Consider the following 17356-nt stretch of genomic DNA (forward strand, 5'->3'; position numbering starts at 1 on the left):
TAGCCTCCAGAATTGAGGGAACCCTTCTCTTTTTCTTGGGTAGTGGGTGGAAATGTGTCTGTGTATGCTATGTGTGCATGTGTATTCGTGTATCGGGGTGCACGTGGAAGCCCAAGACTCTTTGACTGCTCTCCATCTTACATACTGAGACAGAGTCTCTCACTGAACCTGGAGCTCACTGGTCTGGCTAGCTGGCTTGCTCCGGGATTACAGGAAGACCATTACGAATGTTGAGTTCTGAGGACCCACATTCCAGGCCAAAGGCTTTAGGCACTGGGCCATTTCACCAGCCATAAGAAACTCTCTTCTTAAGAAAGCTAATCTTGATTTTATCTACTGCAGTAAAAAGTAAGCCCTGCTCAAGTACTAAGTAGTTAAACGGTATTTTTACCAACCCTGCATCTGCTTTGCTCAGTGTGGCACAAGACAGATCTAACGAATGCTTGACATTTATTTTTTGTTCTGTAAATATGAAAGATCAGTTAATACAAAGGGAAAGGTCACCTTACATTTCCTTTCAAAATTCAAAGAAATCAGTATTATTAGAAAACAGTGGCAATATATTGTTATATAAAAAGATCACAAAATATCTTCTAGTAAACTTGTAAGTACTGAAAAGAAAAGTACATATATAAAAACAAGTGTGTGGGGGGGGATAGAAATATATTCTAAAATGTTAAAAATGTTACCTTGTAGGCAATAATATGAGAACTCTTTCTTAGTGTTTATACACACACAAAATCAGTTTCTCCAATCTTACCACTTATATAATTGGAAAAACGTAGTTAAAAATGAAATATCCTACAGATCAATACTTAAGGAATATATTTTAAAAGAACTTCACCTCCATAACTTAAACAGGAGCATCCAGATACCTACAGAAGTCACAGGACAGAAGTATACGCCATAATTTTAAAGTAAGTGAAGAAAGAGAAACTAAAACTATGTAACTCAACATTTAATGTAACTAGGCATTTTTATATGAAAGTGATGGTCTTATCAACAATATTGATTTGAGTAGAGAACCTCACATGACTCATAACAGAACTGTAATTTACACATTGAAGAACAGAGTTGGTCTCTTACCTTAGATGAAATATATTTATATTCTGTAGATAGCCCTTAGAGTGACCAGGGGCTTTTAAGTCATAATATATATAGAATATCATATAGGATGATAAAGTAAACACCTACATCTACCTACCTTTATTTTCCTTCCAGAATCCTACAAGTATAGTAAACATACATGTATTTATTTTAACCCACATGGACAGGGAGAATAAAAAAAAACAGATAAGCAAAGTGAAAGCAAGGCAGCTGGTAGACAAAAATGGATGGGGAGTGTGAACAATCCCTAAACAAATGATGGGAAAGCCTAGAATTGCATTATAAATAAGGTATAAAAAGCTACATGTGGTCATTTCAATTTGCTTGTTATATTCAGAAATTAAAACTGCGTTCCTTGGGTAGGTGAGATGGGTCAGTAGGTGAGCGTACTTGCTGTCAAGCCTGACAACCTGAATTCTATTCTGGGGCCTATATGGTGAAGGGAAGAAGCCTATTTTCTCAGGTTGCCCTCTGAACTCCATACAGGTACCCACACATACACACATACCACAAAGAAATGTAATGGTCTTTTAAATTGAGCTCCTCAGTCATACCCAAGTACTCCATAACCACAAGAATCTAATGTTGCCATATGGGACGGTACAGGTAACACAGGCCTCATCACCACCACCACAAATTCTTTAGACAATACTGTCTCAGATCCAACCTATTTACACTGTAAAATTCCCCAAAAGTTCCAAAAATGTGCCAACACTGGATTGATTTAAAGCCTGTTTTAAGAGATTACTATACCAGGCATCATGGTGCAAGTCTTTAGTCCCAGCACTTGGGAGGCAAAGGCAGAAGAATTACTCTAAGTTTGAGACCAGCATTGTCTCTACATAGTGAGTTCCAGGACAGTCAGGGCTATGTAGAGAGATCATGCCTAAAAATAAATACATAAATAAAATAAAATAAATCATTACACCAACACATTCTTAACTATATTCTGAGTTGTCAAGTGATTCACTCAATGTATCCCTAGAAGCAATGTGGAGATCTATACAGTATAAGACTATCTGGTTTGGGTATTCATTTTATTCAATAAAGTTTCAATAAACACTACGGTAATCTATTCAGTGACCAATATAATGTTATTTCTTTTGCATAACTCACTTTACTAGGAAATACCAGACAATAAAAAGTATACAGCAAAGTGATTTGATTCACATTTTGACAGAAGCAGTATAGAAGGGCATAAAGAGGGCGGGAGAGATGGCTCAGAGGTTAAGAGCATCGCCTGCTTTTCCAAAGGTCCTGAGTTCAATTCCCAGCAACCATATGGTGGCTCACAACCATCTGTAATGGGGTCTGGTGCCCTGTTCTGGCCTGAAGACATACATGGAAGAAATGCTGTATACATAATAAATGAATAAAAAAAGGAAGGGCATAAAGACAACCTCGTTTCAGAAGTTAGAGAAAGTATTCTGAAGAAGAACGTGATGCTTAAGCTCTAAGAATTTGTCAGCAAGACAAAATGGGATTTGTCTCAAACACTTGGTCCAATATTTGAACAAGTTAAAATCATAACTTTTCTAGTTATGTGAGTCACTTTTCCTTTTAACTACAACCTAAATGTTTGTTTCCTATCACTACCAAAAGGATTTTTTTTTTGGGGGGGGGGGGGTTGAGACAGAGTTTCTTTGTAGCTTTGGAGCCTGTCCTGGAACTAGCTCTTGTAGACCAGGCTGGCCTCGAACTCACAGAGATCCCCCTGCCTCTGCCTCCCGAGTGATGAGATTAAAGGCGTGCACCACCACTGCCCAGCTCCAAAAGGATTTTTAAAATAGACTAGTGAGGAAGATAGCAATTTAGTCTGGCCTGGACATCAAACCAAGATTCTGTCTCAAACCAACCAATCAAATAACAACAACAACCAACTCTGAAACCGCCACTAAACTGCAAGCTCTCCATTTTGGCTAAGCTGGCTGATCAGAGTTCTCAGGACACAAACACACTCAGCAATATGTACTATACCTGACTTTTTAGTGACACAGTGTTAGTCTCCAGGCACACCTTTGCCTTGCCCCTTAGGAACCCGACACAATCACCTCTCTGAGCATGGCAAGAAGGTCCCTACCTGTGGGCAAGTACAAAGATCCCTTTAAGAGACAAGCTCCGCCCACTCCCAATCTTTCTTTCCCTGTTCTTCTGAAGAGGCAGACAGGTCTCTGCCTTTCCCTTCCTCCCCCACTCTCTCATTCTCTCTTTCCTTCCCATTCTCTTTATCTCAATAAACTCCACTGTCTGCGTATTCTGTTACCCACCATCCCACTCACGCCAGGATCATTCTCTCTCTCTCTCTCTCTCTCTCTCTCTCTCTCTCTCTCTCTCTCTCTCTCTCTCTCTCTCTCTCTCTCTCCCACACACACACACAATAGTGCTATACCTGACATTTCAGTGACACATACCACACACATGCCCAGCAATATGCAGCATACCTGACTTTTTTTTTTTTTTTTTTTTTGGTTTTTCAAGACAGAGTTTCTCTGTGGCTTTGGAGCCTGTCCTGGAACTAGCTCTTGTAGACCAGGCTGTCCTCGAACTCACAGAGATCCACCTGTCTCTGCCACCAGAGTGCTGAAATTAAAGGTGTACGCCACCACCATCTGGCTGAAACAAACCTTTAATCCCAGCACTAGAGAGGTGGAGACAGGAGCTATATGGCTAAGCGAGACGAATATAAAGGGGAAGAGACAGGAACTCACTGGAGTGTGGAATCTGAGGATTTGTGGAGACAGGATCTCACCCTTTCATTCTGAAGATTTGGTAGAGGTAAAAGGTCTCTCTACTGGTTGGCTTTGTTTTTTTGAACTTCAGTTTGGACCCCAATATCTATCTCTGGTTTTTATTTTTCATGCTATATGAATCTTACATGTTTTAAGTTTTATGTATATAATAGCAAAACAAAACTATATGAAATCATGGACTCTTTTGAGACAGTGTCTTATATGTAGAAAACCCAAGATATTTGCCTGCCTCTTCCTCTTTATGGATTGGGTTAAAGGTGTGAGCCACCAAGCCTGGCCTTAAAATTAGAACATTGTATTAGCACTGTGCAGAATGAATCTTATTAGGACAATATATGTATACACTATAGCATGATAATATTCATACTCTTTATTTCCACTCCTATTGGTCCTTTTATCCTTTCCAAAATGTGTCATTTTCCAACATCCATCTCATTAAAAAAAATCCATTTTGCATGATGTTCTCCAATCCCATGTATTCTCTTTTCTTTTTCCTTTTTTTTTTTTTCCCCTTTTTTTGGTTTTTGGAGACAGGGTTTCTCTGTGTAGCCCTAACTGTCCTGGTACTCACTCTGTACACCAGGCTGGCCTCAAACGCAGAGATTGCCTGCCTCTGCTTCCTGAGCGCTGGGCTTAATTGTGTGTCAATATAGCCGACTCCTCCATGTGGTCACTTGCAAAACATAATTTCATTCTTTTGGCTGAGTAAAACTCTACTGTGTATATAGAAAACATTTTCCTTAACCTTGCATCTGTTAAAAGGTGAATATGTTAATTTTATAACCTGGCTTTTTAAAATTGCATTTTCCATGTTTCTTGTGAGAGATGCACGTGTTTGCATATGTGTGTGGGCATATAGGGGTGCAAGTACATGTGAGCCTAAGTCTGATGCTGGGAATCATTCTCAATAGCTCTTCCATCTTTATTGAGGCAGGGTCTCTTAATCAAACCCAGAGATCAACAATATGGCTATACTCCTTAGTCATTTTGTTCCAAGAATCCTGAACTCTGGTCCCGACTCTAGCTAGCATGCCAAGAGCTTTAATCACTGAGCCACTTCCCAAGTCCTGTCTTGGCCACTGTAGTGTCACAATAAATGTAGAGATGTAGGTATATCTACTGAATGTTGTCTTGATTATTTTTCAAGGAATTTCTATATTGGTTTTCATTTAGACTATATTAATTCTCATTCCATCCAGCAGTATAAAAGGGTTCCTTTCTCCTCCACATTCTTGCCTGGATTTGTTCCTGATGGCAACCAATCTGGCTTGGGTTTAAATAGAATCTCAGTGTAGTTTTGAAGTTTTGATTGTATTTCTCTTTTATTTGTTTATTTAATTTTCTTTCTTCTTCCCTCCCTCCCTCCCTTTCTTTTTTTCTTTTGTTTTTCGAGACAGGGTTTCTCTGTAGCTTGGAGCCTGTCCCGGAACTAGCTCTTGTAGACCAGGCTGGTCTCGAACTCACAGAGATCCACCTGCCTCTGCCTCCCAAGTGCTGGGATTAAAGGCGTGCGCGCCAGCACTGCCCGACTTTGATTGTTTTTCTCTGATGACTAAAAATACGGAATACTTTTTTCTTACAATTCTGTATTGCCTATTTTACTTCTTTTGAAAACTATCCATTCATTTCACACTTCACATCTGTTTATTGATTATTTGTTCTCTTGGCATTTGAGTACTCCATATAGTATGGACATTATACTAATTATTTCTTTTGCTGTGTAGAAACTTTCTAATTTCATGTAATCCCTTTTGTCAAAAAATTAAGAAATGAGAATCAGATGCTCATTTTCCAGCAGCCCTTGTTCTGCCTTGGCTCTGTGGTCACCAGAACTGCAAGATGGCATCATGTATGCCTCTGAAGAAAAACTCATGGAAATTAAACTTGGATATTGATGCTGGATTTCACTCCCCACAGGTTCTATTGGATCCTTTCAGAGATTATGGATAATGCTACAAATATATTACGCATGGAAAGACAGCATTGTAGATCTTAACATGGTGCTGGCAGCCTGTTTTCACTTACAACATTTCTTACAAAGAATTCAAATATGGGCAGTAATGCAAGTGGGGTCAGTATGGAAGGCACTGCACACCTAATGAACTGGTAACAACTGGCTCATGCAATTTTTAAAAAGGAATGGAAATCATTCCATCTTAGGAACCTTAATCTTAATCCTAATAGCAAGCATCAAAAATAACGCTTAGAAATGTTCACAAAGCTCAGTTGGTGGAACATCACCAGAAAGCCTGGACCAGTCCGAAATACCACATAAACTGGGTGCAGTGGTACACACCTGTAATCTCAGCACTTGGGAGGTAGAAATAGGAGGTTCAGAAGTTCAAAGCCATCCTGAGCTATATAGCAAGTTTCAGGGCAGCATGTAATATGTGAGACTTTGTCTTGAAGACGGGGAGGGGGAAGAAAAAAAAACCACATTTTCAAAAAATAGATGTTACTTTTAATACCCTCAACAAAATATCGATTTTTATACTCTAAGGCTTGTCCTAGGAAGCTGAAAAGATAGCTGTGATCTAAAACGTCTGCTGCTCTTGCAGAGGACTGGAGTTCAGTTCCCTGCAGCACCAGGCGTCTCACAACTACCTATCTCCATCTGCAGTGGATCTGACAACCTCTGACCATGTGCACATACAAACATGAAGACATACATATATACATAAATGAAAGCTTAAAGAAAAGAAAAATCAATAACTTGATCTACATATCATTCTTATATGTGACATAGATATAAAGAGAAATTTAAAGACAAAACTTTACTAAAAGTACATTTAAAGATAGTATTCAGTAGCAATTAAAAAAACTTTCTAAAAAAGAATAGGCTACAAGAATAGGCTATATAATAAGCAATGTTGAAGATCTCACATTTCAGATCAGTTTTGGCAATGTAAGTCAAGCATAAATACTCTTGAGATGTAATTAATTTACACTGACATTCATAAAACTAAGGCCCATAGAAACTATGGGCAATAAGGAAAGTTTCAGATTTGATCTAATTACGTATTAACTAAGAAATCCTGGAAAAGCTTCTCTCTTCTTTGCCAGCTATTTTCTTTTATGAAAAATAGACCTACCATGTGTCTTATGGTGTTAATTTGAAAACCAACTGCCAGATGCCCAACTATAAAGTTAATACAAGATGCATATAGACTCTCACTGAAAAATGAACCATGACATTGGGCACAAAATACACTGAAGACTGTAATCCAAACATTGAGAAGGTTGAGGTAAAAGGAATGAGTTAAAAGACAGCCTAAAAACACCTGTCTCAAAGATAAAACAGCAGGCAGGCAGGCAGGCAGCATTTTAAGTGAAAAACAGCAATGAAGCATGATTCAAATGAAATCAATGACCAGAATGGTCAGAGGTTAGACATCTTACAATAAAGTAGTCTATTTCTAAAGAAATTACAGAATTAACAAATAGACATCTTAATAGAATAATTTATAAAACACTTCCAAAGGAGGTAGATATACTGAGACTTCTCAAAAAGGCTGTAGGATAGGAAAACTCACATAAAGTATAAGCCAGGTATAGTGGGCACACACCCTTAATACCAAAATATGGGAGGCAGAGGCAGGCAGATATCTTTGAGTGCGAGGCTGGCATGGTCTACCTAGTGAGCTTCAAGACAGACAGAGTTTACATAGTGGGACACTGTTTCAAAAACACCAATGAGTAAACAAATAAATAAAAAGAAGTAAAAGTTACAAAAGCTAACTAAACTGGAAGACCAATTAAATACAAAGTGAAATATGTTTAAAGACACTGGAAAGGGAGGATCTTCAAAAGGGCTTAGATAAAGAACGTGAGGAAGAAAGATTCAACTGTACAGAGCCAGTTCGAGCAAAACAAACAAAACCATGTTCTAAAATTGTTTCCTCCACACCCATTTCATTCAAGTTTTATCTCAATGTCACTGCCTCAGAAAGGCTACCCTTTGAAAACCTTAAGTGTCCTTCTTATAGTCACTCAAATATACCATGTAACTACATTTTCTTCCTAGCACTATGTCTATGAAATTTTCTTTAAAGATACACTGAAGCTGGAATTAAGATTCAGATATGTGTGATGGAGGAGTGTTTATGTGTTACTTTCATTATTAATAAAGAAAACTGCCTTGGCCCTTTAAGAGAAAATTAGGTAGGTGGAGTAGACAGAACAGAATTGTGGGAACAAGGAAGTAGGGTTGGGGAGACGCTTCAGGCAGTCGCCATAGGAGTCTCCATGCTGCTCCTCTCCGAGATGGACGCAGGTTAAGATCTCTCCTGGTAAGCCACAACTCGTGGTGCTACCCAGATTACTAAATATGGGTTAAAGGAAGATGTGAGAATTAACTAATAAGAGGCTGAAACTATGGGCCAGGCAGTGTTTTAAAAGAATACAGTTTCCGTGTAATTATTTCGGGTGTAAAGCTAGCCGGCGGCGGGTGGCAGCCCGCCGCTTCACACTACATATGTGATTCCCAAAGCATGAAGATCTTTTCCACATACTACTGCCTATTCAAGTAAGTGGATATCCTTACGACTAGAGATGACACTCAATTCTGGTCTGCACTGTGCAGCATTCTACATTATTTTGGAATGGTAAAACGGTCCTGCAGGTAAGGCTTTTGCTGCCAAGTATGATAACATAAATTTGATTCCTGGGACCCCACAGTTGTTCTCTGGCCTCCACATGCACATCAAGGCACGTGCACACACACACAAAATGTATAAGTTAAGAAATCACTCCACCACTTAAAAAAAAAAAGATGCAAGTTCAAATCAGTTAGCCCTTTTTGTAACATATATGAAAATGGAAAGCACTCAATTCTGGAAGCGTTTTTATTCCTGGGTATTGATTTAATCTCAGTGAAAAGTCTATGTATGAAGGTTGAGAATGTTAACTCAAGAATATTCAGAAAGAAGAATCCCTACATTGGTGAAAAGTGAGAAACTATAAAAGAAAAATCAGAGTAGAAAAGAAGACAGAAATAGAATTTATTAGTCTCCATTTACTTGGAAATAAAAGAAAATGTAAGCATTGAATGATTAGAACACTGATACCCTTAAGTTCCCCTTATATCTAACGTTAAAGACACCATTTATTGATTAAGCTATGATTGATAAAAATAATGAGAAAAAATACGCAAAACCTGGGAGTGCATCCTCAGTGTCAGAAAGAAATTATTCAACAATGACATAAAACTAAGGGGGGTGGAGTCACTTTCAATTCCAGAATGGACTCCCATTGAGAGGAAAATAAATCTTATTCAAGTACCAGACTTACCTATCTTCTAAAATTTTAATGGTTTCCTGAAGTACTTTCTGTTGATCTCTCAGCTGTTGATTTTTGGTGAAGAATTCTTCCAGTCTTTGTGCATCTCTAAATTAAAAAAAAAAAATAAAGATTCCACAGAAAATTAAAAGGATAGTTCTGACACTATAATTCCAAAGTTTGTGCTATGCTGTGGTGGGAAAGACAGTTCAGACAGTAAAGTGCTCGCTCCCATCCCCAGCAACTAAGACAGCCAGCACCTGCAAAACGGCAGGCACCCGGGAGGCAGAGACAGGAGAACCTCTGGGGCTTGCTGGCCAGACAGCCTAGCAAAATCAGTGAGATCTGGTCTAAAAACTTAAGGAGAAAAGCAAATGAAAACACCCAACAATGGCCTCTGGTCTCCACACACATGTGAATACACATATGTTCACACACATTACCTTGTCTTAAAAGAAAAAAAAAGCTAAATGGCTGATAAGGGTAGAAGTATGTCGTTTTTTTTCCTTAGTAAAATAAAGATTTTTTTTTTCATTAAGCAATGGCAGATTTCTAAGATTATCAGATTGACTAATTGACCATTATGAAAATTATTTCTTTTGTTATGAAATAGATATATGGTGGATAAACACAAAATCCTTGTTCCACTATGCAAGAACCTAGCTTACTTTGGAGAAGGCAAAAAACAAACAAACAAAACTACCCTTTACTTTCCTAGTTACTAGGAAATTGAATACTCATTTTTGCTTTTTTTCCCCCCTCCGAGACAGGGTTTCTCTATAGCTTTGGAGCCTGTTGTGAAACTAGCTTTTGTGGACCAGGCTGGCCTTGAACTCACAGAGATCCGCCTGCCTCTGCCTCCCAAGTGCTGGGATTAAAGGCGTGTGCCACCACTGCCCGGCCTCATTTTTGCTTCTAAACTGGCAAATCCCAATTTACCTGAAATCCACAGACATTAAAGAAGGTGCTAAAAAGACCAAATGACTACAAGCTACAAATTAAAGTAAAACATTGCTATTACCCATTGACTAACTAGCCATGTTCCCATTCTTTATATTCAGAAGTATTATAAGTAATTTTGAGAAACTTATCGTCAACACTAATTTACATTCAATATGCATCTTTATGTGGCTGTTTAGCTATGGGTAAAAAATATTACACTGTAAAAAGTACATTTATGTTGGGCGGTGGTGGCGTACATCTTTAATCCCAGCACTCAAAGGCAGAAGCAGGCAGATCTCTGTGAATTTGAAGCCAGCCTGGTCTACAGAGCGAGTTCCAGGACAGGCTCCAAAGTTACACAGGAAAACCCTGTCTCAAAAAACAAAACAAAAGACAAAAACAAACAAACAAACACCAAAAAACCAAATCTATGTTTACAATAAGCAAATCTAGAACAATTCTAAAACTGTGTAATTCAATTTGCTGGGTAATTACTTTGATTCAAGAGAAAATAAAATGCTTCTTTATAACTTAATCATGTAAAATAGTAATATCTTAGAAAATAAAATTAACAGTCTTATTGCAAGGATCCACATTAAAAAAAATACTAAGTTCTTTCAAAAACATATAGTGAAAGTAACTTAAAATTCATAATCAAGGAGTAAGCACAATGATTTCTGGGTTTTAATACTGCTTCTTAAAAATGATCAATATTTGACTCTTACAGTCATTTGAATCAGCAGTTGTTAATTTAGAATTTACAACATTAGTAACTAACACTGACCCATGAAGCAACAAAAAAGATTTCAACCTATCAGAAAAAGCCAAACACTGAAGCTGAAGAGATGGCTCAGTGGTTAAGAGCACTGGCTGCCCTTCTAGGACTCAGGATTGATTCCTAGCAGCAAAATGACTGCTCACAACCATCAGTAACTCTAGTTTTAGGATCTAAGGCTGTCTTCTGAACTTCATGGGCACCAAGCACACACATGGTGCATAGGCATACATGAAGGCAAAATTTCCAAACATACAAGTAACGATAATAACAATAAAATTCTTTTTTAAGGACTGGAGAGATGGCTCAGTGGTTAAGATCTTTGCCTGCTCTTCTAAAGGTCCTGAGTTCAATTCCCAGCAACCACATGTGCTCACAACCATCTGTAATGAGATTTGGTGCTCTCTTCTGGCCTGCAGGGATACATGAATACTGAATACATAATAAATAAATCTTCCAAAAAAAATCTTTTTTAAAAAAAGTGAACAAGAACTCCCCGAGTGTTCAGAGTATTGTACAAGGGTGATGTGGGGATTCCCCTGTATGCTGTGATTACCATTAATGAAAGCTGGCTTGAGCCTAGAGCAGAGCAGAGCTAGGCAGGGAAAACTAAACAATGCTGGGAGGAAGAAGGTGGAGGTAAGCCCAGCTACGTGGCGATACACAGACTAATGGAGATGGGTTAGTTTAGGATATGAGTTAGCCAGAAATACGCTTAAGCTATTGGCCAAACAGTATTGGGGCTGAGCAGTCGGGAACAAGCAGCCTCCTACAATACAAGGGAAACTGTGGAATGATGCCAGTACAGAGTCATCTAGATATTTTATTTGGTTTTCATTAAATCACTGTATGATATTACTGACAGTATTCATAATCTGTTGACAATGTTTACAAAGGACATCAACACAAATACTAAAACTCAAATAACTCAAAGCAATTGTAGCATCAAAGAAAAGTATATTCTTAAATAAAAGATATTTCCATTATATTTCAAGTGGATATAAAAATAAATTTTACCTATTAAGGAAATAACTGTATTTTGGTCTCATCCAATAAAATGTAATTTTATCATTTCACTTTGAAATAAAATTTTTGAGGTAACAAACACAATTCTTTATATACATATAAATATAAAATGAGTAAATATAAGGCCATATTATCAGCATTAAAGCATACTTAAAAGCTAGACAGTTTATGAAGCTCTATAACCCACAGAAGTAAAACTGTGCCACAGAAAGAGTATCATGCTCCAGGAACGGCATTAGTAATGACTCTTTACTGGCTACTGCAGAGCTGGTGACAAACTGTAGTAACATTTCCAGTTGCCTACTCAATAGCCATTTTCTTAGTTTATTTCTTGCTAAGATTAGTCTTAGTTTCTTCAATATTTAATAGTTTGGGGGAGAGAAGTTGATCTTTTCTAATGTTTCATTTTGAAAACAACCTCAGATTTACAAACTATTTATAAATATAGAAAATCACAACCAATTGTCAAAATAAAATTAACACTAATAAAAACAATGGTAAGTGGTAAATAATTAACAAACCCCATTTAAATTTTACCAAATGTTCCTTTAACATAATTTCTCTGGTCCAGGACCCTCCATTATATTTCTCAAATCTCTTCCAATCTGGAAGTCTCTGTTGTGCTGACATCATTGCAAAGTACTATAAAGTTATTCTGTTGCCTGTGTTGACTATGCTTCTGCAGCATAATACTGTTTTGCTAAGAATATGAGAGAAGTAATATTGCACCCTTTTTACTGAACCATATCAAGAGACCCTCAAGACAAATATATCTCATGATTATTGATGTTAACTCTGATCATTTGATTTGTTAAGTCTGCTGGGTTTCTCAGTTGTAATGAACCCCCGCCCTTGAATTTGGTATCTTGTAGGAAGACACTTTGAAGAATTTATGAAATTTGCAAATACAGTTTCTATTTTAAACTCACATATTCTATTTTATAGATGAGTGTTTTGCCTACATAAATGTTATGTGTACCCATGTGTGTGCCTGATCCCCAGAAACGTCAGAAGAGGCTGTCAGTCCCCTTGGAACTGGAGTTAAAGGCTACTGTGAGCAGTGGTGCTGGGAACCAAACTTGAGTCCTGTGGAAGCGCAGTGAGTGCTCTTAATCATTAAGCCATATTTCTACCTACAAATACTGTTTCTTATCATATTTTTTAAGGCTCAATTGGTGGTTATTGCATTTTACAATTAGTGCTGTAAAGCTTCCCAAATAATGACTTTTATGTCTACTATTCTTTCTTCATTTACTAATTGGAATTCCACTAATAAAGAGTTATTCCTTTGGGCTGGAGAGATGGCTCAGTGGTTGAGAGCACTGGCTGGTCTTCCAGAGGACCTGGGTTCAGTTTCCAGCACCCACACAGCAGCTCAACAGGATGATCTAGCTTCCTTACACAGACATACATGTAAGCAATGAACCAGTGCATACAAAATAAATCAATTAAAAAAAAGACTTGGAATCAAAACCAAACTTAAAAGAAAGTTACCCTTTAAGAGAAATATAATTTATGGTGGTTTGAATATAACTGGTCTCCTCCATAAGCTCATAGTGAGTGGCACTATCAGGAGGTATGGCCTTGTTGGAGTAGGTGTGGTATTGTTGGAGAAGTGTGTCTCAGTTCACTTCCTGCTGTCTGAGGATTAATATGTAGAATTCTCAGCACCTTCTCCTGCCCATCTCTGTCTGTATGCTGCCATGTTCAACCATGATGATGATGGACTAAACCTATGAAACTGTAAGCCATGGTCATGGTGTCTCTTCCTAGCAACAGAAACGATAACTAAGACAAATTTATCATTATTTATTTGTACAAGTTGTCTTAGATTTACTCTTGTGAGTTTTTTCACTTTGCTTCTTTAATTTTTTTGTGACAAGGTTTGATTGATGTAGCCCAGGCTATCCTCACACTTACTGTGAGGTCAAGATTAACAACTGCCTCCATCTCCACGTGCTGATATTATAAATAGTATCACAATGCCTGGTTTTTATTTGGTACTAGGAATCAACCTCAGGGCTCTGCCCATGGTATACAGTCTACCATGTGAGTTACATGACCATTCTTTTACTATAATGCACACTGTTTTCACTACGTCCTTCTTCTCTGGTATCACAAAATGTTCCAGCTCATCTTGTATTCTATGAGCCTCAAGTAGCTGTTACCATTTCTCCAAAGAACATAGATTCCTTTAAAAATTATTAACTAACTGATGTGTATGAGGACTTTGCCTACATATATGTCTGTGCATGACTTATATATCTGGTGTTCTGAAGTCAAAAAGGACATTAGATCCCCTGGGATTGAAATTACAGATGGTTGTGAGTCACCATGTGGGTGTTGGGAATCAAACCAGGTCTTCTGGAAGAGCAACCAAGTGGTCTTAAACATCAAGCTGTCTCTCTAGCCTACACAGACTGCTTTACTGGAAGACACTGCTTAGAAATCAAGATCTGAGGTAGGCACAGGTGTCACTGCTTTTAGGACCTTTCAAGAGACCAATCATAGAACCTATACATATGTTCTCACCCGTATTAACAAAAATATCAACTTCTATACTATTTATCTATCAAAATATTCTATTAAGTGCCTACTGGTAATTCCAACTCCCTACTAAACAGTGCATTTTATTCAATTCTCCCCTGTTTTGGGTTTTTAACTCCTTTCTTCTAAAAGTGACAATCCTAGAACTCACTGTCAACAATGTAGTTACTTATTCGATACATTCTAGAATATGGATAAAGTAGTGAAAAATCCATTCAATCTAAACCAGTCATGTTAATTTCTGTGTAGTTATTTAGGAAATGATGGCAAAATTATGGTAAGTTAGAGCAAATCAGCTGAATGTTCTGGCAAATGTTGATAATTAATAAAAAGAGACACAAGTTCTCCAAGAGATGACTACAATGGCATGGTCACTGTGCCATTTTGCAAGACTAAGGGGGAAAGAAAACCATAAACACTTGTGGAAAAGAAAGAAAAGAATAATCTAAGTCTTTCAGTGATTTTCTGAGTGATTTCAGTGATTTCTGATTAGGTAGCGCCTTTTTAAGGGCCCTGTACACGAAAGAACATAATTTCTTTAATAGGAAAGTAATTTCTGGTTGATTGCTAGAAAGAAAATACCTATTCAGTGAGCAATACATTCTAAATACCTACTCTGAAATTTAAAACAACATCCTTAAAAAGCAACACATGGGCCAGGTGTCATGGTGTACACATAATCCTAACACTCAGGAGGCAGATGTAGAAGCAGGTAGATTTTGAGTTCGAAGCTAGCACGGTCTACATAGATTTCAAAGCCAGCTACAAATGTATATAGTACATGTTTATATGCACATATATATGTGTGTGTGTAAGCATACACACACACACACACACACACACACACACACACACAAGAGTGAATCATTTGCCAGTATGTTTGCATGTGCGCCAATATAGTATCTGGTATCTGTGGAAGTCAGAAGAGGACATAGATCTGCAGGTAAGGTTGTATACCACCACAGGTTTGTTAGGAATTGAATCCTGGGTCCTCTACAAGAACAAGTGCTCTTAACTGTTGCAGGAATCTATTCAGCTAATTAACTTTTGGGGGACCAGCCTTGTGGGCCCTTTGGGTGAGGTGCTAAGTGTCCACTGACAGCTGTAACAGGTCATTGTCCTCATGCTGCACATCTGCTTAAAGACTGTTTATGTTCTTATAAGAAGCTTAGTTGTTCAGATACACGGGTTATTTAAAAATTATAGATTAACAGTCACCCATGTGTGTCATACTTTTAGTTTAGATGCACAGAGAAGTGCTCTGCATAGATAGATAATCTCCAAACACTTCAAAGGACTGTAAAATACGGTATTTAAATAACTCAGGATTCTGTTGATATGAGACACAATTGCTCCCGGCAGCACAGATCTATTACAGAGAGAATGTTGGGCACCAAAGACACTCCATATGGAGCTTGTTTTCTTCTTAGCAAAACTGGCCTTTGAACAAAGAACTGCCCTTGCAATATGCACGCTGTCCAAGCTGGACAAGCAGGATACAAGCAAAAACAATTGCTAAACCTTGCCAAGACAGGGTAGGACAGTCTTTCATAATCTCCTGATTCTGAAAATGGTCCATCAGATACTCTAGGCCTTAGCCAAAGTTGGTTGCCCTAATGTTAAAAATGAGACTTTGGGTGACTATACAGGTCATTTCTTGCACTTTCTGAAAGTTGCTTGCTTGCACTTCCTGCTTACTCAGGTAATATTTTTCTTCTCAGGTTTTTGATGGGGTTGAAGCCTAGGCAGTCACAACTACTTTCCTCTCAAAACTTAATTAAGACATTTTAGGTAAAAGACTCCTTAGGATAGGACAACTATTGAAATAATCTGCTATTTGTTAATTACCTTAGACTGGACATTTAGCATGTGTTTCTTGTTTGATGTTGTTCATGTTGGTTGTAGTTCTATTTTTGTACATGGCTTTTGCCTTTTATTTCTTCTGGGTAATACTTGATTATTTATTCTTATTGTATATAGTTTTGTATTATGCTTAGAACCCTCTTAATTAGACAAAAGAGGAAATTGTAGGGATCCATTCAGCCAATTAGCTTTTAAGGAAATGGCCTTTTGAATGTGGCCTGGGGTGCTATGTGTCCACTGTTAAGCTGCAAGAGAAGCTGCTCATTCTCTTGCTCTCAAGGCTCTTGCTTATTGTGAGGGGAGACCCAGGATGGTGGAGAGACAATGAGGGATCAGCGACACCATCTGCCTTTTTTTCTGTATTTGTGAGTTCATCCCTTCCCAATACAAACCCTTAATAAATCAGTTTTATTTACCTCAGTGTGATTACACAATACTTAACCACTAGGGCTTAGTGACTAAGATTTCTCCAGTCTTCATGTTTAAAGTTTTTGTATTCTTCCCATTTCTGAATCTATCTCTGCTATCAAATATTATTTTCTAGGGGTGAAGGAAAAGTTCTTTTTTTTTTAAATAAATATAAATGGTGAGCAATTGTCTGGAAATATTAGAAACAGGAGATAAGGAATATAAAGGTATAGTCCACCAAGATACAAACTCAGATCGCTGGATTCAGAGTTCAGAGCATTAACCATTACACCATGGGAGCTGGTGCATATAGGTATATACTATAAAGCCCTTGTCATAATGACATTGTTTTTTTGTGATATTTATTGACATTCTATTCTGCTATTTACTTCAAATTTTCTAACGTGCAAACTCTAAATTATTCTTCTCCCCTCCTTGTAATACTTTGAATTCTAGGAATTAATATGCCAGAGAATGACAAACAATTCTCATTTCACTAACTATTCTATGAAAAGATGATTTTATATTATAGAATACAGTAAAATATACATATGCATATTTACTAAGCCTGTACTTAGTAACCAGTTCTTTTTTTACTTTAAACATAATAAAAAATATAATCACAATTAATTAGCCCAAAGTTAATTCCTTTATAAGACAT

General features: G+C 37.5%; 1 protein-coding gene across 2 annotated transcripts in view; it reads right to left on the minus strand.

Moving 5' to 3' along the window:
• Window positions 1–17356, minus strand: part of Rbbp8 (RB binding protein 8, endonuclease) — a 91423-nt gene that overhangs the window by 58929 nt on the left and 15138 nt on the right. For both annotated transcript variants that reach the window (XM_038331938.1, XM_038331937.1), the window contains exon 4: window positions 9147–9242. In XM_038331938.1, the coding sequence (XP_038187866.1) occupies window positions 9147–9242 (96 nt within the window). The remainder of the gene's footprint in view (window positions 1–9146; window positions 9243–17356) is intronic.

The sequence above is a fragment of the Arvicola amphibius genome, chromosome 5 (assembly GCF_903992535.2).
Source record: "Arvicola amphibius chromosome 5, mArvAmp1.2, whole genome shotgun sequence".
In the NCBI taxonomy this organism is placed as follows: domain Eukaryota; kingdom Metazoa; phylum Chordata; class Mammalia; order Rodentia; family Cricetidae; genus Arvicola; species Arvicola amphibius.